This window comes from Ictidomys tridecemlineatus, chromosome 3 (genome assembly GCF_052094955.1).
Source record: "Ictidomys tridecemlineatus isolate mIctTri1 chromosome 3, mIctTri1.hap1, whole genome shotgun sequence".
Lineage (NCBI taxonomy): Eukaryota > Metazoa > Chordata > Mammalia > Rodentia > Sciuridae > Ictidomys > Ictidomys tridecemlineatus.
The window spans coordinates 76,603,330-76,628,359 of record NC_135479.1 but is presented as its reverse complement, the minus strand read 5'-3'; the positions used below and the strand labels follow the sequence as shown (position 1 = coordinate 76,628,359).

The window sequence follows — 25,030 nt, the reverse complement described above, 5'->3', positions numbered from 1 at the left end:
TTCACTTAGGTTTAACTTCCATAAGAACTGAGTTATTATAATGGAAACTGAGAGATGCTCAGATAATAGTCATACTTACTCATTACCCCAGTCCAGGCGCACGGTGATGTGCCGCTTAACCTCCCGTACCTGATCCTGAGTCAGGTGACCAGACAGTAGCTGCCTTCGCAGGTCAATAAGTTCATTCATCACATGGCGAAGTTTGTAGAAAAGATCTACTTTGTGTTTCTGAAAGGGCATTTTTGGTGTTGGGTGAAATATAAAAGGGATATGGAAAGGGAATGAAAAGAGAAAGAGAAATAGTTAAACTATGAAAAGTGTTCATTTCTTTGAATCATAAAGGCAATGTAAAGAGGAGCTATTATCTAAACATCTGCATATAGTGAGTGATATCTAACAAAGTAATATAAGTGATCATTGATCCAATATAATTGGATCATGCATAAGTGCCATCTCTACACTCATTTTCCAGTAAATCAAAGTTGTAAAACTTAATCAAAACAGTAATTTACACAAAAGCTCAAACCTGTTTTCTGACATGTTATAATATACTTAACAGCAAAAAATTCAACCATCCAGCAACACATCTGAATTCTCTGGGACATAGAAAATAGTGAGAACAAGGCACATTAAAAATAAGAATGATTAAATGTAAGAAAAACTTATAAAAACAGTTGTACAAGACAGAAATGCAATCTTAGTTTACTATTTTGTGAAAATAGTTATATAAGTATAGTAGCAACTGATATTGACTAAAAATGGTGATGCAGGCATTTTGGCAGTATGGAAGATGAACAGTATATGTGTAGGGAAATGAGCACTCAGTTTAATTGTTCTCTTCTAAAACAGGGATATCATTAAGTGACATCTAAAATATAAAAAAATAAGTTGTTCATTAAGAGAATATTATTTAGAAATATAAAATATCAGAAGAAATAGCTAAAAGAGATGAAAATTAGTGTGGAGTAAGAACCAAGAATGGGGAGAGATGGAACCAAGAATTGATATTTTTATTAAATACTTAAGAATTTTTAATATATAATTTTAAAACACACATTTGCCTGTATCTTTGACTTTTTTAAAATATGAAGTTGAATAACTCCTATTATAAAAGACCCTGCTCCATCCCCTACCCCAAGTAGGTTGCTATGGGCCACAAAGTTTAACAGATTCTGGATCTAGATTTCACTACTGTTTACAAATTTAAATATTAATAAATTGAACTAGTAAAACCTACTGTAATGTATTGATTTCTTGTTAGAATCAGCACAAAAGCTAGGCCATTTATACATCTTATTCCTAGGACAGAAGAGAAATGAAACATACTCCACAGCAGTAAAGGCATGGGAGACAGTTGGTCTCTTAACTACAGCATGGCATCCACTATTTGATACCATTATACTCTGGTGACAGTATATACTTGGCAGAAATGATAGTAGCTACCCTGCCTTCCAAGCTCCCTTAGGATCTGAGTCATCCTGCTGTGGCAAAGAAAAAGAAGGTATACTTGACATGCTACTTTATCTAAAGATGCAGGAGTTGTTTTATACAGTGCAGTGATTGCAAGTAATTCAAGGAGTTCTTATTAAAGGCATTGTGTTGTGCTCACTTCTACCTTTGGTTACATCTAGTTCTCTCTCATTCTCTCTCTTTTAAATTTATTCTTTTTAGTTATATATAACACCAGTATACACCCTGATATTATCAAAAAAGCAGGGAAAACAATCTGTTGCCATTTAATCTCAGCACTCACTCCATCCTCAATCCCCACCAGTTCCCATACCACTTCTCTACTGATCTCTCTTCAATCCATTTACAGTTTACTTTCTGTTTTCTAATCAGTGTCCTAGGGATATACCCGATGCTGGGCCCCACCATCCCACATCCATGGCTGCACATAGGAAAGTTTGGTCAGGTTTATTCTACTGTCCTTCCCTTTTCCAGTCCTTTCTTCTTCCTATTCCCTGATCCCTTTCATCTACTCTACTGATTTTTCCCTCTGTTTTGATGAAATTATCTCTCCCTATTTTCCCTTTCTTTCTCTCTTTGAGTCTGTCTTACTGTGGGCAGAGGATGACTAGGAATCTTAAATAAAAGTACAAATGACTTACCCCTGCTTTTTCCAAGTGTACTTCTCAAGTTTATCACTATCAAAAACAATATCAGAACATTTTCTACCTTCCAACTACTTATCTTTGTTCTGGAGTTTCATAATTCTTTACTGTAGAGATAACGTATCATAGTGAGTGAGGATACTAGCTTCAGTTAGAACACTTGATATTTTGTCTTTTTGGCAACTGTAGTGCTCTGGGCAAATTTACTAACCTCTCTCTGTGCCTTGGTTTCCTCTTATTTGAGAGTGTGTGTGTGTGTGTGTGTGTGTGTGTGTGTGTGTGTGTATGAGAGAGAGAGAGAGACAGAGAGAGACAGAGACAGACAGACAGACAGACACATCTATAGGGATATTATAGAGATTAATTGTGCCTGGCACCTAGTAAGGGCTTTGTAACTGTGGCTATTAGCATATCACTTTCCTTGTTTTCCCTGTAGCAGACATTCTCTTCTGGTCCTGACTCCCAAACATCACCTAGTCTTCTAGATGTACTTCCAAACAATGGCCACAGTAATCTCACAAGCATTCCATGTTTGTCCATTGTTCTTCAGTCTTGCCATAAGTACAACTCTCTAATAATAATCCTTTTCAACCTCGTATGGGTAACTACAATCTTGATTTGTATGCTATTTTTCCTTTTTATGTTTTAATTACTTATAAAAAGTACAGCTTTGATTTTGTGTGTTTTAAAAACTTTTTGGTTTTTATTAGTGCATTAAAACTATACATAACATTGGGGTTCATTTTGACATAAGCATACATGCATGAAATATAAATTTGTTCCACTTCAGTCCCCAGTACTTCCTCTTTTCCCCCTAATTCTTTCTCCCTTCCTTTACTCACATGGATCTTCCTTATATTTATTTATGTTTTTTTAAATTAGTGCTTTACAGATATATATAAAGGTAAAATTTATTGTGATATATTCATTTATGTACATGTTATAATCTGATTGATTTCACTCCATGTTTCCTCCCTTTTCCTGTCCCTCCTCACTTTTCAATCCCCTTCCTATACTTGAATGATTTTCCTTCTATGTTCATGGGATCCTCTTCCTTTGTACTTGTTTTGGTCTAGCTTTCTCATATGAGAGAAATCTTTCTGGTGAAATAAATCTTTACTTTTGAAGACTATGCTACTCTGAATAAGGTAAACAAAAACTATTCATAATTTTTTTCTTTAGAAAGAAAAATAAATTTTGACACTGGTCCTAGACCTGAACCCAACAGGCTGACATCAGATAGTTGTACTGCAAAGTATAAAACTACTCTGTAAACTATAAGAAATGAGGTTAATGATGTTTATGTTGAACAATATATAGGGATGCATAAACTTGCTTATGTTAGAGGTAGGTTAGAACAGTGGTTTCCAAATTTCTTTTTAATTGTAAATCATAAGTTGTTTTTTTTTTTGCTACACACACACACACATAATTATAAATTAGGCTATGCATATATATTAGTATTATTTACTTTAAAACATACATTTTTGTAGTGCATGTATAAACATGTAACAACCAATCCCATAAGTACATAAAATGCTAATTCACCAATAAAGTGGGAAAGAATAAAAAACAAAACATACAAAAATTTTACATATAAAAAAGATTAAATGGAATTATTTTATGTGATTTAAAATTAATATGTTTAGTAAATTTCAACAGTGTCATCAGGTTATAAAGGTACAGAATTATAGTGAGTTTGGGCTTTCCAAGGAAACAGAACCAATAGGATATATGTGTGTATATGAGGAGACTTACTAATTGGCTCAGTTAGTTATAGTTGCCCACAGTCTCACCATCTGCAAATTGGAGAACTAGGAAGGTCAATTTTGGTATTCAGAGTCTAAAGGGCTCAGAATAGAGAAGCAAAAGAGGTTAAGTCCTGGTCTGGGTCTCTCTCTATTTTTTTCTATGTGGAGCTAGGTATTGAACCCAGGGCCTTGCACATGCTAGGCAAGGGCTCTACTGCTAAGTCACAGACTTCTCTACCCCAAGTCTGATTCTAAAAGCCCAAGAACTAGGAATGCTGATGTTCCAGGATAGGACAAGATGTATGTCTTAGCTGAGAGGGTGGTCATCCTTTGTCTTCCTTTTCATTGTATCTAGGAACTAAACAGATTGAATGATACCCTCTCATATTAGTGAAGGTGATTTTTTAAATTCAGTCTACTGGTTCAAATTATCATCTTTCAGAGGCACCCAGAAATAATAATATTTCATTGGTTATCTGGGAATTCCCTAGACCAGTCAGATTAACAATAATTTTATCAGGTATAACATTATATGGTTATATACAACCATATGTTTTTTTGTGTGTATGGTGCTGGGGATTAGAACCCAGGACCTTGTGCATGCAAGGCAAGCACTCTACCAACTGAGCTATATCCCCAGCACCATATGTATTTTTAATGAGAATAACTGGATTGAAATTTATTAAATTACAATTAAAAATTTTGTAATTTCCAGGATGGTAGAGAGAGTAGAACAATTAGGTCAATTTCTTTTCATCAGCACGTTTTCACCTAGGTTTTAAGTCTTTAATCTTCTTTGAGTTGATTTTTGCTTAATAGTGTAAGATTAGGTCAATTTTCAATCTTTTGCATGTAGATATTCAGTTTTCCCAACACCATTTACTGAATAGATTATCCTTTCTTCATTGTATACTCCTGGCACTCTTGCCAAAGATCACTTGGTCATATGAATGGGGTTATTTCTGGGGTCTTTATTCTATTCTATTGATCTTTATGACTGTTTTTATGCCAGGGTAATACTGCTTTGATTACAATAGCTTTGCAATATACTTTGAATTCTGGATGTAATACTTTTGGTATTAGACCTCTTTGAAGTTTCCATATAATTTTTAGGATTGTATTATGAAAAATTCCATTGTGTACATATACCATATTTTTCTTTATCCATTCATGTGCTGAAAGACACGTAGCTGGTTCCATAACTTGGCTACTTTGAATTATGATTCTACAAACACTAATGTGCCTCTTTCACTACCATATGCTGATTTAAGTTCTTCTGGATAAATTCTGAGGAGTGTAATAGCTGGGTCATATGGTGGCTCCATTCCCAGTCTTGTGAGAAACCTCTATCCTAATTTCCATAGTGGTTGTACTAATTTACAATTCCACCAATAATGCATAAATGTTTCCTTTACCCACATCCTGGCCAGCATTTATTATTGTTAGTATTCTAACTAAAGATGAAATCTCAGTGTAGTTTTGTTTTGCATTTCCTAGATGGAAATGTGTGTGTATTTGTTAACTATTTGTATTTTTTCTTTTGGGAAATGTCTGCTTAGCTCCTTTGTCCCCTTATAAATTGTGTTATTTAGGTTTTTTGGTGGTAAGTTTTCTGAGTTGTTTTGTATATTCTGGACACTAATCCTCTACCAGACAAGGAACTGGCAAAAATTTCCTCCTATTCCATAGGGTCTCTCTTTGTGATCTTAATTGTTATCATCACTGTGTGAAAGCTTTTTAATTTGATGCCATCTCATTTATTAATTCTTGGTAAAACCTTTGAAGTTCAGAAGTCTTACTGAGAAAATAGTTTGCTTATGCCTGTATGTTGGAGTGTTCCCTTATGTTTTCTTCTAGCAGTTACAAAATTTCTGGACTGATTCATAGGTCATTGATCTACTTTAAGTTGATATTTCCGCAAAGTGAGAGACAGTGATCAAATTTCTTTAATCTGCAAAAAGATATCCAGTTTTCCCAGCACCATTTGTTAAAAAGACTGTCCTTTCTCCAAAGTATGTTTTTGGCACCATTGTCAAGGATCATAATACCATATGTGTGTGGGTTTGTCTTTGGGTCTTCTATTCCATTACACTGGTGTCTGTTTTTATGGCAGTACCATGCAGTTTTTGTTAGTATAACTCTCTAGAATAATTTGAAAAAAGGTACTACTCTTTTTTTTTTTCAGAATTGCTTTGATGGTTCTGGGTTTTTATTTTTTCCAGATGAATTTAAGGGCTGTCCCCCTAGTTCATTGAGGAGTATCATTGACACTCTGATAAGAAATGCATTAAATATGTAGACATGAGAAGTTGTTCTATCTTATTCATCAGGATTCTACAATTTTCATTTTAGTGTTAAAAATTTTTTGGTTTGATTTTAGGTATTTTATTTATTGATGGGCTACTGTGAATGGAATTGTTTTTATGATTTCTTTTTCAGTGGGTTCAATTTTGATATACAGAAAAGCTATTGAGTTTTTTGTATGTTGATCTTGTATCCTGTTACTACATTGCTGAATTTATTTATCTGCTCTACAATTCTTCTAGAAAGAATTTTGAGTTTCTAACTATAGGATCACAGCATCTGCAAACAGAGATAATTTCACTTCTTTTTCTGTTTTATTCCTTCTCTTGCCTAATTGCCCTAGCTAGAATTTCAAGTATTTTATTGAATAGGAATGGTGAGAGTGAACATCCTTGTTTTGTTCCTGATTTTAGAGGAAATGCTTTTAGTTTTCCCCTATTTAGTAAAATTGGGGTTTTTTTGTTTGTTTGTCATATAAGACTTTTATCATGTTCAGGTTAAATTCCTTTTAGCCTCAGTTTCTCCAGAGTTTTAACATGAAGGAGTGCTGAATTTTGTTGAAGGTTTGTGGCTATTCAAATGATTCTGAGATTTTTGTCCTCAATTCTCTTTATGTGATGGATTATATTTGTTGATTTGTATATATCGAACTAATCTTGCATTCCTGGGATGAAACTAACTTGATCATAGTGTACAAGCTTCTTAATATGATTTTGAATGCATGTTGCTAATATTTCATTGAAGATTTTTTATATCTATTTTTATTAGGGATATTAGTCTATAGTTTTCTTTCCTTGATGCATCTTTTTTGTTGGTCTAAATAGTTATACATGACAGTAGACTGCATTTTGACACATCATACACATAAGTGAAGAATAACTTTTCATTCTTCTGGTTGGACATAATGTATAATTACACTGGTCATGTAATCATATATACACATAGGGTCATAATGTCCAATTCATTCTAATATCCTTTCTATCCTCATATCCCCTCACCTCCCTTCACTCCTCTATCTAATCCAAAGTACCTCTATTCTTCCCTATCCCCTCTTATTGTGAATTAGTATCTGCATATCAGAGAAATCATTTGTCCTTTGGTTCTTTGGGATTGGCTTATTTCACTTAGCATGATATCTCTAGCTCCATCCATTTGTCAGCAAATCCCATAATTTCATTCTTCTTTAAGGCTGATTAATATTCCATTGTGTACATGTATCACATTTTCTTTGTCCACTCATCTGTTGAAGAATACCTAGGTTGGTTGAGGCTTCAGAATGGGGGGAAAAAAAACTTAACTTTACCACAAGAGGGAGGCAGCATCCTGTGTCACTCCATGATCCAGATCTCACCTAGTTGGAATACTGAATCTCTGAGAGGGTTAGAAGACCCCTATACAGCTGCTCTCCTCAGAAATCTCCAGCTCTGTGATCCTACGCAGGGCTCCGGGCCTTAGCATTCAAGCAGGATGCCCACCGTTTGAGCAGGATCCAAAGCCCAAAGTTTTAGCCAAAGCAGGGCTCATGGACGCCTTAGCAGAATCACCTATCAACATATCTGCAGATCTCCAAGATTTTACTCCGTTCCTAGGTGGGTCACTCAGCTGCTACCTACCCACAGCACAATGCCATCGCCTAGTTCCCCCCACCTCACCAGACACTCTGCACTGAAGGCAGAATGTCTCCATCTTGGCTCCATATTCTCGCCATATTAGGTGGGGGCAGCTCCCAGATTGGATCTCCAGTAGCCAGATATCAGGTTCCCAACCTTCCCCCTTCCCCAGTGGTGGTAACCCAACAAAGTAGCTGCCCAACACAGGTGTGCAGTGCAACCAGGGCACCGCCAATGGGAGCCCCGATGTGGAGAAGTTCCTCAATTGAAAACTACTAAGGGAGAGTAGATGGAACTGAAGTTTGGAGCCTAACAGAGAGACCAGAAACTGGAAAATCTTCAGGCAAAATAAGGAGATAGTACTGAGCACTCAAGTCATATGAATGGTCCCAAAAAGAGACTGATGAGGTACAGTTTCCCTGCAGGGACTTGCAGGTGCCACTCCCTGATTCCAGATGCCCTGTGCCAGGACCAGTCTTTCCACCCTGGTTACCTCCACCATCTTGAGGGCAGAGATACCAGCTTACAACAGATGAGCCCACCTACTGAATGAGAAGCAGGAAAGATATGAATCTCTAAAACTAGCAACAACCTTGGTCTCTTCTTTAGAGATTTTTTTTCCCTCTTCTACCCCTCTATCCTCTGGCCCTCACAACCCCAACATATGTAAAACCAAGAACTTTGCATGAAATAGAATTTTGAGGACTGAGTCACCTGAATAATATAATATAGAGGTGTTGTATATGCCCTTTTTTCTTTTCCTTTTTCTTCTTTCATTTTTCTTTTCCCCTCCAAATTTTACTATGTAACATCTGTATTTTTCTAAATACACATGTGTTTGTTTTATATACTCTACTGTCTTCCAAACTATTTGCCCTAAATTACTTCCTCTGTATTCTCTTGCTACTAACCCTCTTCATTATATTTCTCTTTCACACTTCCTAAGATATATTAACTCTATATCTGCACATCCTGCCTCCTTAGCATATTGTCTAACACCCACCCCTAGTTCATTGTCCACCTTCAGTAACTGTAAACTGTTTTTAAAACTACTGATTATATTTTAGATAATAATTGAATCCCACATTTCTGTAAATTGAGACTAAACTGTAAACGACTTAATAACAATAAATTGTTCATAGGTGGAATATTGTTAATATTGGGATCTGTTAACATTGTCCTTCCCCATAAAGGAGAGGTCTGGAACCCTACAAGAGCACTACAAACGTATGGGGTAAAAACAATAACACTCCAGACCCACAGAGCTAAAAAGGAAGACACACAAACAACATGAAAAGACAAGGGAAGAAAGTGCCCCAAACAAATCAAAACACGACATCATTAGAAACATTGGCAGCCACAGCAGAAGAAATTACAGAGGAGAAGTTCAGGATGTACATGGTTAAAATGATCTGTGACCTCAAGAAAGGCATGAGAGAGCAAATATAGTCAGTGAAAGATCACACTGACAAGGAGCTACATAAACAAATCCAGGAAGCAAAAGATCACCTCAACAGGGAGATATATGTTCTAAAATGAAAACAAACAGAAATCCTTGAAATAATAGAAACAATAAATCAAATTAAAAGCTCAAGTGAAAGCATCACCAACAGAGTACACCACTTGGAAGATAGGACATTGGATAATGAAGACAAAATATATAACCTTGAAAAGAACATAGACCACACAGTTATATGGTAAAAAACCACAAGCAGAACAGTAAAGAATATAGGATAGCATAAAAAGACCAAATTTAAAAGTAATTGAAATAGAGGAAGGCATAGAGGGCCAAATCAAAGGAATGAACAACCTATTCAATGAAATAATATCAGAAAACTTTCTAAACATGAAGAATAAATTGGAAATCCAAATTCAAGAAAGCCTACAGGATGCTGAATGTACAAAATCAAACAAATCCGCACGAAGGCAAATTATAATGAAAATGCCCATCATACAGAATAAGGAGAGAATTTTAAGGCCATAAGAGAAAGGAATCAGATTACGTATAGGGGAAAACCAATTAGGATAACAGCAGATTTTCCATTACAGATCCTGAAAGCTAGAAGATCCTGAAAAAACATATATCAAACTCTGAAAGAAAATGGGTATGAACCAAGAATCTTATATCCAGGAAAATTAAGCTTCAGATTTGAAGATGAAATAAAAATCTTCCATGATTAAAAAATTCATAGCTAGAAAACTAGCACTACAAAACATCCTTGGCAAAATATTCCATGAAGAGGAAATTAAAAACAACAATGAAAATCAGCAGAGGGAGGTAGTACGGTAAAGGAAAAACTAATCCAAGAAGAAATTCAAGTCAAGTTAAATAACAAAAATAAACAAATATGGCTGAGAATACAAACCATGTCTCAATAATAACCCTGAATGTTAATGGCTTAAACTCACGAATCCAGCAGACTGGATTAAAAAAAGACCAAACAATATGCTGCCTCAAGGAGACTCATCTGATAGGAAAAGACATACACAGACTGAAGGTGAAAGGTGGGGAAAATCATATCACTCACATGGACTATAGAAGCAAGCAGGGCTTTCCATCCTCATATCAAATAAAGTAGATTTCAAGCCAAAATTAATCAAAAGGGATAAAGATGGACATTACATACTGCTCAAGGGAACCATTCACCAAAAGACATAACAATCATAAATATATATCCCCCTGAAAATGGTGCAGCTATGTTCATCAAACAAATTCTTCTCAAGTTCAAGAGTCAAGTTGACCACAAAACAATAATCTTGGGTTATTTTAACACACCTCTCTCACAACTGGGTAGATCTTCCAAACAAAAGTTGAACAAAGAAACTATAAAACTAAGTAATACAATCAATAACTTAGACGTGACATATATAGAATATTTCAACCTGCATTAAGTGGATACACTTTCTTCTCAGTAGCACATGAATCCTTCTCTAAAATAGACCATATAATTTACCACAAAGTAACTCTTAGAAAATACAAGAAAAAATAGAGATATTACCATGTGTTTTATCAGATCATAATGGAATAAAATTGAAAATCAATGAAAAAATAAAAATTACTCCAACACCTGGAGACTAAATAATATACTACTGAATGAACAATGGGTTGCAGAAGACATTAAAGAGGAGATTAAAAATTCTTAAAGGTAAATGAGAACACAGACATAACATATCAAAATCTCTGGGACACTATGAAAGCAGTTCTAAGAGGAAAGTTCATTACATAGAGTTCATTTCTTAAAAGAAGAAAAAAAGAAACAAATACATAACCTAACATTACATCTCAAAGACCAAAAAAAAAAAAAAAAAAAGAAAAACAAATCAACAGCAAAAGCAGTAGAAAGCAAGAAATAACTAAAATTAGAGTTAAAATCGATGAAATTGAAATAAAAGAAACAATTGAAAAAAACTGACCAAAAAAGTTGATTCTTTGAAAAAATAAATAAAATTGACAGACCTTAGCTATGCTAATGAACAGTAAGAGAGAGAAAAATCAAATTACCAGCATATGTGATGAAAAAGGTAATATCACAACAGACACTAGAGAAATACAGAAGATAATTAGAAATTATTTTGAAAACTTATACTCCAGTAAAATAGAAAATATTGAAGGCATCGACAAATTTCTTAAGTCATATGATCTGCCCAGAGTGAATCAGGAAGATATACACATTTTAAACAGACCAATTTCAAGTGAAGAAACCGGAGATGCCATCAGAAGCCTACCAGTTAAAAAAAAAGTCCAGGACTAGGTGGATTCACAGCTGAATTAAAGAAGACCTTTAAAGAAAAACTAACACCAAAACTCTTTAATTTATTAATTTATTTCAGGAAATAGAAAAAGAGGCAGCATTTCCAAACTCATTTTAAGAGGCCAATATCATCATGATTCCAAAACCAGGCAAAGACACATCAAAGAAAGAAAAATTTAGATCAGTATCTCTAATAAACACAGATGCAAAAATTCTCAATAAAATTCTGCAAAATTCAATACAAAAACATATCAAAATATTGTGCACCAGGATCAAGTGGGATTCATCCCCAGGGATGCAAGGATGGCTCAACATATGGAAATCAATCAATGTAATTCATTACATCAATAGACTCAAGGATAAGAATCATATGATCATCTCAATAGAATCAGAAAAAGCATTTGACAAAATACAGCACCCTTTCATGTTCAAAACTCTAGAAAAACTAGGGATAACAGAACATAGCTCAACATCGTAAAGGCTATCTACACTAAGCCCTAGGCCAACATCCTTCTAAATGGAGAAAAACTGAAGGCATTTCCTCTAAAAACTGAAAAAAGACAGGGATGACCTCTTGCACCACATAGTTTGAAACTCTAGCCAGAGCAATTAGACACATAAAAGAAATTAAAGAAATATGAATAGGAAAAAAAGAACTTAAATTAGCACTATTTGCTGATAATATGATCCTATACCTAGAGACCTAAAAAGTTCCACCAGAAAACTTCTAGAAGTGGTAAATGAAATCAGCAATGTAGCAGGATATAAAATCAACACTCATAAATCAAAGGCATTTCTGTATATCGGTGACAAATCCTCCAAAAGGGAAATGAGGAAAACTACCCTATTCTCAATAGCCTCAAAAAAAAAAAATACTTGGGAATCAACTTAACAAAAGAGGTGAAAGATCTATATAATGGAAATTATAGAACCCTAAAGAAAGAAATCAAAGAAGACTTAGAAGATGGAAAGATCTCCCTTGCTCTTGGATAGGCAGAATTAATATTATCAAAATGAACATACTTCCAAAACCACTATTCAGTCTTAATGCAATTCCAATCAAAATTCCTATGACATTCCTCATAGAAATAGAAAAAGCAATCCTGAAATTCATCTGGAAAAATAAAAGACCCAGAATAGATAAAGCAATCCTTAGCAGGAAGAGTGAAGCAGGTGGCATCACTATTCCAGACTCTAAACTATACTACAGAGCAACAGTAACAAAAACAGCATGGTATTGGCACCAAAAGAGGCCGGTAGACCAATGGTACATGATAGAGGACATAGAGACTAACCCACAAAATTACAATTATCATATATTAGACAAAGACGACAAAAACATGCATTGGAGAAAAGATAGCCTCTTCAGCAAAACTGGAAATCCATATGCAACAAAATGAAATTAAACCACTATCTCTCACCATGCACAAAACTCAACTCAAAGTGGATCAAGGTCCTAGGAATTAAACCACAGACTCTGTCTATTAGAAGAAAAAGTAGGCCCTATTCTTCATCATATGGATTAGGCCCCAGCTTCCTTAATAAGACTCCTATAGCACAAGAATTGAAACCAAGAATCAATAAATAGGATGGACTCAAACTAAAAAGTTTATTCTCAGCAAAAGAAACCATCTTTTTGAGGTGAATGGAGAGACTACATCTTGGGAGCAAATTTTTACCCCTCACACATCAGATAGAGCACTAATCTCTAGGGAATATAAAGAATTCAAAAGCTAAGTACCCCAAAAACAAATAACCCAATCAATAAATGGGTCAAGGAGCTGAAGAGACGCTTCTCAGATGATGATATACAATCAATCAAGAAATATACAAAAAATGTTCATCATCTCGCAATTAGAGAAAGGCAAATCAAAACTACTCTAAGATATCATCTCACTCCAGTCAGAATGGAAGCTATTATGAAGACAAAAAATAAGGGGTGGTGAGGATGTGGGGGGAAAGGCACACTCATACATTGCTGGTAGGACTGCAAATTGGTGCAGCCAATATGGAAAACAGTATGAAGATTCCTTGGAAAACTGGGAATGGAAGCACCATTTGACCCAACTATCCCTGTCTTTGGTCTATACTCACAGGACTTAAAAAGAGCATACTACAGGGACATAGTCACATCAATGTTTATAGCAACACAATTCACAATAGCTAAACTGTGGAACCAACCTAGATGCCCTTCCGTAGATGAATGGATTACAAAAAGTAGCATATATACAATGGAATATTACTCAGAAATAAATGAGAGTAAAATCATGACATTTGCAGGTAAATGGATGGCATTGGAGAAGATAATGCAAAGTAAAGTTAGCCCATCCCAAAATAACAAATTCTGAATATTTTCTCTGATATAAGGAGTGTGACTTATAGTGGGGTAGAAAGGGGGAGCATGGGAGGAATAGAGGAACTCTAAATAGGGCAGAAGGGTGGGAGGGAAAGGGAAGGGCAGGAGGTTAGCAATGATGGTGGAATGTGATGGACATCATTATCTAAAGTTCATGTATAAAGACATGAATTGGTGTGAACATACTTTATATATAAAAAGAGATATGAAAATTGTGGTCTATATGTGTAATAAGAATTTTAATTCATTCCGCTATCATGTATTTTAAAAATAAAATCAATTAAAAAATAAAATAAAATCCCCAATCTGAAAAAAAGAAAGAAAATCTTTAACACGTGCAGTTCAGATAGAACATTAATCTCCAGGAACATAAAAAACTCAAAAATCTTAAGACCTCCCCCCCCAAAATCCCAATCAATAAAGGAACTAAATATATACTTCACAGAAGAAGAAATACAATCGATCAACAAACATAAAAATATTCATCATCTCCAGCAATTAGAGAAATGCAAATCAAAACTACTCTAAGATTTCATTTCACTCCAGTCAGAATGGCAATTATCAAGAATTCAAGCAACAATAAATGTTGGTGAGGATGTGGGAATAAAGGTACACTCATACATTTCTGGTGAACTCCAAATTGTTACAACTACTCTGGAAAGCAGTATGAAGATCTTCGTAAGACTTGGAATGGAACCACTGTTTGATTCACTTATCTCACTCCTTGGTTTATACCCAAACTACTTGAAATCAGCATACTACAGTGATGCAGCCACATGAATGTTTCTAGCCAGTCAATTCACAATAGCTAAACTATGAAACCAACCTTGATGTGTCTTTAACTGCTTGTGTTAGCATGGTGATAATGGCTTCATAGAATAAATTTGGCACTGTTTCCTCCTTTTTTATTTCATGGAATAATTTAAGGTTTGGCATTATTTATTGTTTAAAGGTCTAGTATAATTCAGCTGAGAATCCATCTGTTCCTGAGCTTTTGTTTCTTGGCGAGATTTTTATTACTGCTTCAGTTTCTTTGGTTTATACTTTAAGTTTTCTATATCTTCATGGTTCAATTTGGACAATGTATGTACTCCAAAAATTTGTAAATACATTCTCAATTTTCTAACTTTTTTAACATCAGTTTTCAAAGTATTCCCTAATGATCCTGTAAATTTCAGAAATGTCTATGGTAATATTGCCTTTTTCATCTCTAATTTTGTTGAGTTGTGTCTTCTCTTTTTGTTAAGCAAATTCTGTGTTACCTTGATCCCTTGCACTGCTTCATTATTCTATATTTTATTAATTTGGTTCTGATCTAGGTATTTCCTGTCTTCTCCTGTTTCTAGAATTCATTTGGTCCTACTGTTCTAGGGGCTTGTGACACACCATTAGATTGTTTATCTAAGATTTTAAAAGATGAAAACACTCAATGCTATAAAATTTGCTAAGACTTGCTTTATAACCTAAAATAGGGTCTTAAAACCACCTTAACTCATTTATCACTACTTTCATTTGATTCTAGAATTTAAAAAATTTCTCCTCTTATTTCTTCTATGGTCCATTCATCATTCAAAATTGTAGTTTTCCAAATCAATGTGCTTTTGTGGTTTCTATGATTTTCCTATTAATTTCTAATTTAATCAATCATGATCAGATAAGATCCAAGAGATTAACAATGATAGTGGAATATCTTTGTATTTGCTAAGACTTGCTTAGCAAATATAATCTATTTTGGAGAAGTTTCCATGAGCAGGTGAAAATAAAGTGAATTTAGCTATTTTGGGATGGAATATTACATAGATGTCTATTAGGTCCATTGATTTATTTCTTTTTAGGACTTTTAAAATTTTATGGATGACCTATCTGTTGGTGAAAGGGGTATGTTGAAAGCACCCAGTGTTATTGTATTAGGATCTGTTTATTTTATTTACTTAGGTCCAACAATGTTTTTGGCATAAGTATTTGTTATAGTTACATTTTCTGGTTGAATTTTCCCCTTCAGCAGTATGAAGTAACCTTTGTCTCTTCTGATTAATTTTTGCTTAAAATATCTTTGTCAGATATGAAACTAGCTACTTCTGGTTTGGGAATTCCATTTGTATGGAAGGTCCTTTTCTATCCTTTCACTTTCAGCCTGTGGATGTCTTTGCCTATAAGATGAATCTACTGCAGATAATATATAGTTCGGTCATCTTTTTATTCATTCTGCCACTCTGTCTTTTAACTGATGAGTTGAGACAATTTATATTCATAGCTATTATAAAGAGATGTACATTCCCTGACATTTTAATTTGTTTCATATATTTAATTTGGTCTTAACTTTAATTTGCTTAACTTCTTATTTAGTGAATTTTATCCTTTTGGGAGCTCTGTGCTTTGTTTTGGAGTTCTGTGTTTGATATCCCTTTTTATCCCTGTCTGTTTAATTATTGTTTTTTAACCAGTGCCTTATAGATATACAAAAAGATGGAATTCACTGTGGTATTTTCATATATGTACATAGAAAAACTTGTTGTTTCTGTAGGACTGGCTTAGTAGGAATAAATATTTAATTTATTACTATCTTTGAAAGTTTTTTACTTCTTCAATTCTGAAGAATTCTTTTGGTAGAGGTAACAATCTTGGTTGGTAGTTATTTTCTTTCAGAGTTTGAAATACCTCATAACAGCCCTCCTGAATTTTAGAGTCTGCTGACAAATCAGTACTTAGTCTTATTGGTTTACCTCTAAATGTGACATGAGGTTTTTCTATTGAGGTTTTTAAGATTCTATCCTTCTTCTGAATGTTAGGCATTTTTAATTACAATGTTTCCTAAAGAATATCTTCTTTGATTTTGTCTATTAGGGGTTCTGTATACATCCTGTATCTCGACCTGCATCTTATTCCTATGGTTTGGAAATTTTTCTGCTACTACTTCAATGAAAAGGTTGTTAATGCCATTAGCCTATATCTTAATGCACTCTTCAATTCTAATGTTTGGTTTCTTAATTTTCCAGACTTCTAATATATTTTGATCATGGTTTTAAATTTTTTCTTTATTGCTAATGAGTGTTTAAGTTCATATGCCCTGTCCTCAAGACCTGAAGTTTTTTCTACATAGTTTAGTCTATCAGAGGGATTTTCAACTGAATTTTATTTGATTTATTGTCTTTAATTTCCAGAAGTTCTGTTGGGTTTCTTTTCAGAATCTTATCTCCTACTTGACATGGTCTTTCACACCCTGTATAGTCTCTTTCAGTTCATTCCTTAAATCTTTAGCTCATTAATCACTTTCATAACCAATCATTTGTAGTATTTTTCTGGAATTTCATCTCCTTCAATATTTGTAGGTTATGTTTTCATGGGTTTGAATATATTTGGAAGTGTTTAATTGGTTTGCTTCCGTATGTTTTAGAGGTCCTAGAATTGTGCATCTGTTGAAATGGATTCCTCTTTCTCTTTTATGTTGAAGTCCTTTGGTGAGTAGTTAACTCTTTATAAAATCTTATGTTGGAGTTATTTCTTAGCTTCAGTAATCCGGTGTACTCCAAGAGTTAATTAACATCCTAATGCCTTTTTGAAGAGTGTTGCAAGTAACAGTGGTAGTTTAAAAGTAAACTACAGAACATGGCGGCGGGCGTGGAGAGAACAAGTCTCTGACCTCTTCAGCTGCGTGGGCATAGAGAGTTGTAAAACATATAAATGCTGTTTGCTCAGGATCACTAGGCAATGCTGAGCTGATGTGGATGTGAGGCAAACAGTCTGGGCCTCTAGGAACACACACCGAGCCGAGATCTGCTGAATTCAAGCTCCCGGTTGCCTGCATCTAGCAGACAAACGGCGGTGACTCAGCACTAAATGATCCCACTGAAACAACTGGTCGGCCCTTCTGAACCTGCAGAGGTTAATACCAACCGACCCTTCATAGGCAGTGGCCACAGGATTGAGACGGGGCTTGGGAGAGCCAGTCAGGATCCACCCATTGCATTGGTCACCAGCAAAGGGAACGAACTGTTGCCATTTGCATGGGATACCACCATGGCAGAGAACTGATGTCACCAGAATGCGGCGGAGGAGATAACTTCATTGAAACCGGCGGTGACAGGTGTGTAACCCCCTAGCCCTCCATCTCCACACAGAGGGGAAAACTTAAGGGCCCCTCCCAGCTCTCCCATGAGCGTGATAGCCAGACTAAGGGAATCAGGAGTGGCGCGGGACCCGCGGCGCGGAACCCCCGGCTACCGCTCCCATCAGTGCTGACAACTGAGGTCTCTGGCACCAGCTACTGGGGGCATGGCTACTGGAGGGCAAGCAAAATTCGCTGAGGGTTCTCAGCCCCAAGCTCCACAAACTTAGGGTCTGAGGGAATGGCAAACAGGGAGAGTGTGCCCAGTCGTTCAAGAAAATAGGGATCCCGGGAGCAGCAGACCTGGCGTGTAGCCAGTATTGTGGTGAGCATCACCGGTGAGCGGGGCCTGGCTTGAGGAAAAGTGGGGAAGTGACTAGACACAAGAAAAGGCCCTAGGCACTCAGAATTAAAGACGTGCCCAGTATGGGAGGAGGAGCTGCTGCACAGTGATTGGTTCCCACATATTGAGAGAAGCTTGGCCTGGTGGGCACAGCCCCACCTACTGGAAGAGAAGTTAATCAAACTCTAAGACTGCATTAACTAAAATTTTTTTGGGGGGGGGGGTTCATTTTCACTTTTTATTATTTTTTAAATTTTTTAAAATTATTTTTTAAATTTTTTTCTTTTATATTTTTTTCTTTTTTCTTTTCATTTCTTTTCAATTTCCTTATTCCCCTTCCTTGAATTCTACCTGCTTACTCTCATTCTCTTTAGTGACTTCTTCCCTTCCCTTCTAATACCTTTCCTCCCAAGCATCAAATAAATTTATAGGAGTAAACAGTAACTCAGCAGTCAAACAGAACAAGAAGTAACATGAGCAGCATAAAAAAGCAAGGAAGAAAAGGAGTATAAACAATGCAGAACATCCTAATTATTCAGGAGGACCTAGAGGCATCAGAAAAATGGTCAAATAAAGAAATCAAGGAATACCTTAGACAAATAAAATGGAACCTTAAAGAGGATATGAGACAGCAAATTCAAACAGTGAAAGAACAAATTGAAAATTAATTACATAAACAGATAAAAGAAGCAAATAAGCATGTTTATCAGGAGATAGAGATTATAAAAAAACAAACAATAATTCTAAAAATGTAGGAAACTATAAACCGAATTCAAAACTCAAATAAGAGTATCACTAACAGAGTGGAGCAAGTAGAAGCCAGAACGTCAGATAATGAAGACAAAATATATCATCTTGGGGGACTGTGACCACCGGCAGATCAGGCCCAGCGGCTTGTTGCGGGCCGGAGCCGGCCCCGCCCCCAATGCCTGCAAGGTAGGAGAACCGGCGACCCATGAGCAGGTCAGGCCGAGCAACCTGCCGAGTGACAGAGCTGACACACGTGCCTGCAGAGAACGTGGTCCTGCGACCCACCAGCAGGACAGGTCCAGTGGCCTGCTGAGGGGCAGGCCCGTCCCCTCCCCCAGTGCCTGCAAGGTAGGTGGGACTGTAACCACTGGCAGATCAGGACCAGTGGCCTGTTGAGGGGCGGAGCCGGCCCCTCCCCCAGTGCCTGCAAGGTAGGCGAACCGGGGACCCATCGGGAGGTTAGGCTCAGCGTCCTGCGGAGAGACAGAGGTGCCCCTCGCGCCTGCTGGATAGGTGGACCTTTGACCGGCCAGCAGAGCAGACCTAGGGCCCGCCAGCGTAGTAGACGGATCGCACCAATTGGAGGAGGATCACAGCCACTACCTGTCCTGCAAGGGAGACTTTTCAACTATACAAGAGCAATATAAATAAATAGAGGGAAAATTTAAAAAACACAACAGTTTCACCAAGCAGAAAGAAACGCCAGCAGTATGAAAAAAAAGGAAAGAAAGGACCACAGGCATTGCAGGTCAACTCAACTTTAGAAGAGGTAATAGCTGCAACAGATGGAATGTCAGACAGAGAGGTCAGGATATACATGCTTCAGATGATCTGGAGTCTCAAGGAGGACATGAGACAGCAAAATCAGACAATGAAAGATCACATTGACAAGGAACTACATAAACACATCCAGGAAGTAAAAGATCTATTTCACAGGGAGATAGAGGAAATAAAAAACAAACAAAGAGAAATCCTAGAAATGCAGGAAGCAATAAACCAACTTAAAAACTCAATTGAGAATACTACCAGCAGAGTGGATCACTTAGAAGATAGAACATCAGACAATGAAGACAGAGTATTTCAACTTGAAAAGAACATAGACAGCTCAGCAAGTCTGCTAAGAAACCATGAGCAGAACATCCAAAAAATATGGGATAATATCAAAAGACCAAACTTAAGAGTCATTGGGATACAGGAAGGCACAGAGCTCCAAACCAAAGGAATAAACAATCTATTCAGTGAAATAATACGAGAAAACTTCCCAGACTTGAAGAATGAGACAGAACCCCAAATCCTAGAAGCCTACAGGACGCCGAATGTGCAAAATCATGAGATCCACACCTAGACACATTATAATGAAGATGTCCAACATACAGAATAAGGAGAGAATTTTAAAAGCTACAAGAGAAAGGAAGCAGATTACATTTAGGGGTAAACCAATCAGGATAACAGCTGATCTCTCAACACAGACTCTAAAAGCTAGAAGATCCTGGAATAACATATTTCAAACGCTAAAAGAAAATGGGTTCAAACCAAGAATCGTGTATCCGGCGAAATTAAGCTTCAGGATGGAAGATGAAATTAAAACATTCCATGATAAACAAAAGTTAAAAGAATTCGTAGCTAGAAAACCAACTCTTCAAAAAATCCTTGGCAAAACACTACAGGAAGAGAAAATGGAAAACAACAATGAAAACCAACAGTGGAAGGTAGGACAGTAAAGGGGGGAAAATAATCAAAGAGGAAAACAAATCAGGTTTAGCAGCATTAATAAACAAATATGGCTGGAAGAACAAACCATATCTCAATAATAACCCTAAATGTTAATGGCTTAAACTCACCAATTAAGAGACACAGGCTAGTTGAATGGATCACAAAACAAGACCCAACAATATGCTGCCTACAGGAGACGCATTTGATAGGAAAAGATATACATAGACTGAAGGTGAAAGGTTGGGAAAAATCATGTCACTCATATGGACTGCGGAAACAAGCAGGAGTGTCCATACTCATATCAAATAAAATAGATTTCAAACCAAAGTTAATCAAAAGGGATAAAGAGGGACACTACATACTGCTCAAGGGAACCATACACCAACAAGAAATAACAATCATAAATATATATGCCCAAAACAACGGTGCTGCTGTGTTCATCAAGCAAACTCTTCTCAAGTTCAAGAGTCTAATAGACCACCATACAATAATCATGGGAGACTTCAACACACCTCTCTCACCATTGGACAGATCTTCCAAACAAAAGTTGAATAAGGAAACTATAGAACTCAATAACACAATTAACAACCTAGACTTAATTGACATATATAGAATATACCACCCAACATCAAGCAGCTACACTTTTTTCTCAGCAGCACATGAATCCTTCTCAAAAATAGATCATATATTATGTCACAGGGCAACTCTTAGACAATATAAAGGAGCGGAGATAATACCATGCATCTTATCTGATCATAATGGAATGAAACTAAAAATCAACGATAAAAAAAGCAAGGAAAAATCATGCATCACTTGGAGAATGAACAATAGGTTACTGAATGATCAATGGGTTTTAGAAGACATCAAGGAGAAAATTAAAAAATTCTTAAAGTTTAATGAAAACACAGACACAACATATCGGAATCTATAGGACACATTGAAAGCAGTTCTAAGAGGAAAATTCATTGCTTGGAGTTCATTCCTTAAAAAAAGAAAAAACCAACAAATAAATGATCTCATACTTCATCTCAAAATCCTAGAAAAAGAAGAGCAAAACAACAGCAAAAGAAGTAGAAGGCAAGAAATAATTAAAATCAGAGCTGAAATTAATGAAATCGAAACAAAAGAAACAATTGAAAAAATTGACAAAACAAAAAGTTGGTTCTTTGAAAAGATAAATAAAATTGACAGACCCTTAGCCATGCTAGCGAAGAGAAGAAGAGAGAGAACTCAAATTACTAGCATACGGGATGAAAAAGGCAAGATCACGACAGACACTTCAGAAATACAGAAGATAATCAGAAATTATTTTGAATCCTTATACTCCAATAAAATAGAAGATAGTGAAGACATTGATAAATTTCTTAAGTCATATAATCTGCCCAGATTGAGTCAGGAGGATATAGACAACCTAAACAGACCAATATCAATTGAGGAAATAGAAGAAACCATCAAAAGATTACCATCTAAGAAAAGCCCAGGACCGGATGGGTATACAGCAGAGTTTTACAAAACCTTTAAAGAGGAACTAATACCAATACTTTTCAAGCTATTTCAGGAAATAGAAAAAGAGGGAGAACTTCCAAATTCATTCTACGAGGCCATCATCACCCTGATTCCGAAACCAGACAAAGACACTTCAAAGAAAGAAAACTACAGACCAATATCTCTAATGAACCTAGATGCAAAAATCCTCAATAAAATTCTGGCGAATTGGATACAAAAACATATCAAAAAAATTGTGCACCATGATCAAGTAGGATTCATCCCTGGTATGCAAGGCTGCTTCAATATACGGAAATCAATAAATTTTATTCACCGCATCAATAGACTTAAAAATAAGAACCATATGATCATCTCGATAGATGCGGAAAAAGCATTTGACAAAGTACAGCATCCGTTTATGTTCAAAACTCTCGAAAAACTAGGGATAACAGGAACATACCTCAACATTGTAAAAGCAATTTATGCTAAGCCTCAGGCTAGCATCATTCTGAATAGAGAAAAATTGAAGGCATTCCATCTAAAATCTGGAACAAGACAGGGATGCCCTCTCTCACCACTTCTGTTCAACATAGTTCTCAAAACACTGGCCAGAGCAATTAGACAGACGAAAGAAATTAAAGGCATAAAAATAGGAAAAGAAGAACTTAAATTATCACTATTTGCAGATGACATGATTCTATACCTAGCAGACCCAAAACGGTCTACAAATAAACTATTAGAGCTAATAAATGAATTCAGCAAATTGGCAGGTTATAAAATCAACACGCATAAATCAAAGGCATTCCTGTATATCAGCGACAAATCCTCTGAAATGGAAACGAGGACAACCACTCTGTTCACAATATCCTCAAAAAGAATAAAATACTTGGGAATCAACCTAACAAAAGAGGTGAAAGACTTATACAATGAAAACTACAGAACCCTAAAGAGAGAAATTGAAGAAGACCTTAGAAGATGGAAAAATATACCCTGTTCATGGATAGGCAGAACTAACATCATCAAAATGGCGATACTACCAAAAGTTCTCTATAGGTTTAATGCAATGCCAATCAAAATCCCAAAGGCATTTCTTGTAGAAATAGAGAAAGCAATCATGAAATTCATACGGAAGAATAAAAGACCCAGAATAGCAAAAACAATACTAAGCAGGAAGTGTGAATCAGGTGGTATAGCGATTCCAGATTTCAAACTATACTACAGAGCAATAGTAACAAAAACAGCATGGTACTGGTACCAAAACAGGCAGGTGGACCAATGGTACAGAATAGAGGACACAGAAACCAACCCACAAAACTACAACTTTCTTATATTTGATAAAGGGGCTAAAAGCACGCAATGGAGGAAGGATAGCATCTTCAATAAATAGTGCTGGGAAAGCTGGAAATCCATATGCAACAAAATGAAACTGAATCCCTTTCTCTCGCCATGCACAAAAGTTAACTCAAAATGGATCAAGGAGCTTGATATCAAATCAGAGACACGGCATCTGATAGAAGAGAAAGTTGGCTACGATGTACATGCCGTGGGGTCGGGCTCCAAATTCCTCAATAGGACACCCACAGGACAAGAGTTAACATCTAGAATCAACAAATGGGACTTACTCAAACTAAAAAGTTTTTTCTCAGCAAAAGAAACAATAAGAGAGGTAAATAGGGAGCCTACATCATGGGAACAAATCTTTACTCCTCCCACTTCAGATAGAGCCCTAATATCCAGAGTATATAAAGAACTCAGAAAATTAGACAATAAGATAACAAATAATCCCATCAACAAATGGGCCAAGGACTTGAACAGACACTTCTCAGAGGAGGACATACAATCAATCAACAAGTACATGAAAAAATGCTCACCATCTCTAGCAGTCAGAGAAATGCAAATCAAAACCACCCTAAGATACCATCTCACTCCAGTAAGTTTGGCAGCCATTACGAAGTCAAACAACAATAAGTGCTGGCGAGGTTGTGGGGAAAAGGGTACACTTGTACATTGTTGGTGGGACTGCAAATTGGTGCAGCCAATTTGGAAAGCAGTATGGAGATTTCTTGGAAAACTGGGAATGAAACCACCATTTGACCCAGCTATCCCCCTTCTCGGTCTATTCCCTAAAGACCTAAAAAGAGCATGCTACAGGGACACTGCTACATCGATGTTCATAGCAGCACAATTCACAATAGCTAGACTGTGGAACCAACCTAGATGCCCTTCAATAGACGAATGGATAAAAAAATGTGGCATTTATACACAATGGAGTATTACTCTGCATTAAGAAATGACAAAATCATAGAATTTGGAGGGAAATGGATGGCATTAGAGCAGATTATGCTAAGGGAAGCTAGCCAAGCCCTAAAAAACAAATGCCAAATGTCTTCTTTGATATAAGGAGAGTAAATAAGAACAGACTAGGGAAGAAGAGCACGAGAAGAAGACCATCATTAAACAGGGTTGAGAGGTGGGAGGGAAAGGGAGAGAGAAGGGAAATTGCATGGAAATGGAACGAGACCCTCAGGGTTATACAAAATTACATACAAGAGGAAGTGAGGGGAAAGGGAAAAATAATACAAGGGGGAGGATTGAATTACAGTAGTGGGGGTAGAGAGAGAAGAGGGGAGGGAGGGGAGGGGAGGGGAGGGGAGGGGAGGGGAGGGGAGGGGGGATAGTAGAGGATAGGAAAGGCAGCAGAATACAACAGACACTAGGATGGCAATATGCAAATCAATGGAAGTGTA

General features: G+C 36.3%; 1 protein-coding gene across 15 annotated transcripts in view; it reads right to left on the bottom strand.

Annotated features, from left to right (window-relative positions):
• Dock3 (dedicator of cytokinesis 3) overlaps nt 1-25,030 on the bottom strand; it is a 586,580-nt gene that overhangs the window by 263,089 nt on the left and 298,461 nt on the right. For all 15 annotated transcript variants that reach the window (XR_013436504.1, XM_078043258.1, XM_021727520.2 and 12 more), the window contains one exon: nt 80-228. Coding sequence is in view for 14 of the 15 variants with exons in the window: in XM_078043258.1 (XP_077899384.1) it covers nt 80-228 (149 nt within the window). In the remaining variant the exon portion in view is untranslated. The remainder of the gene's footprint in view (nt 1-79; nt 229-25,030) is intronic.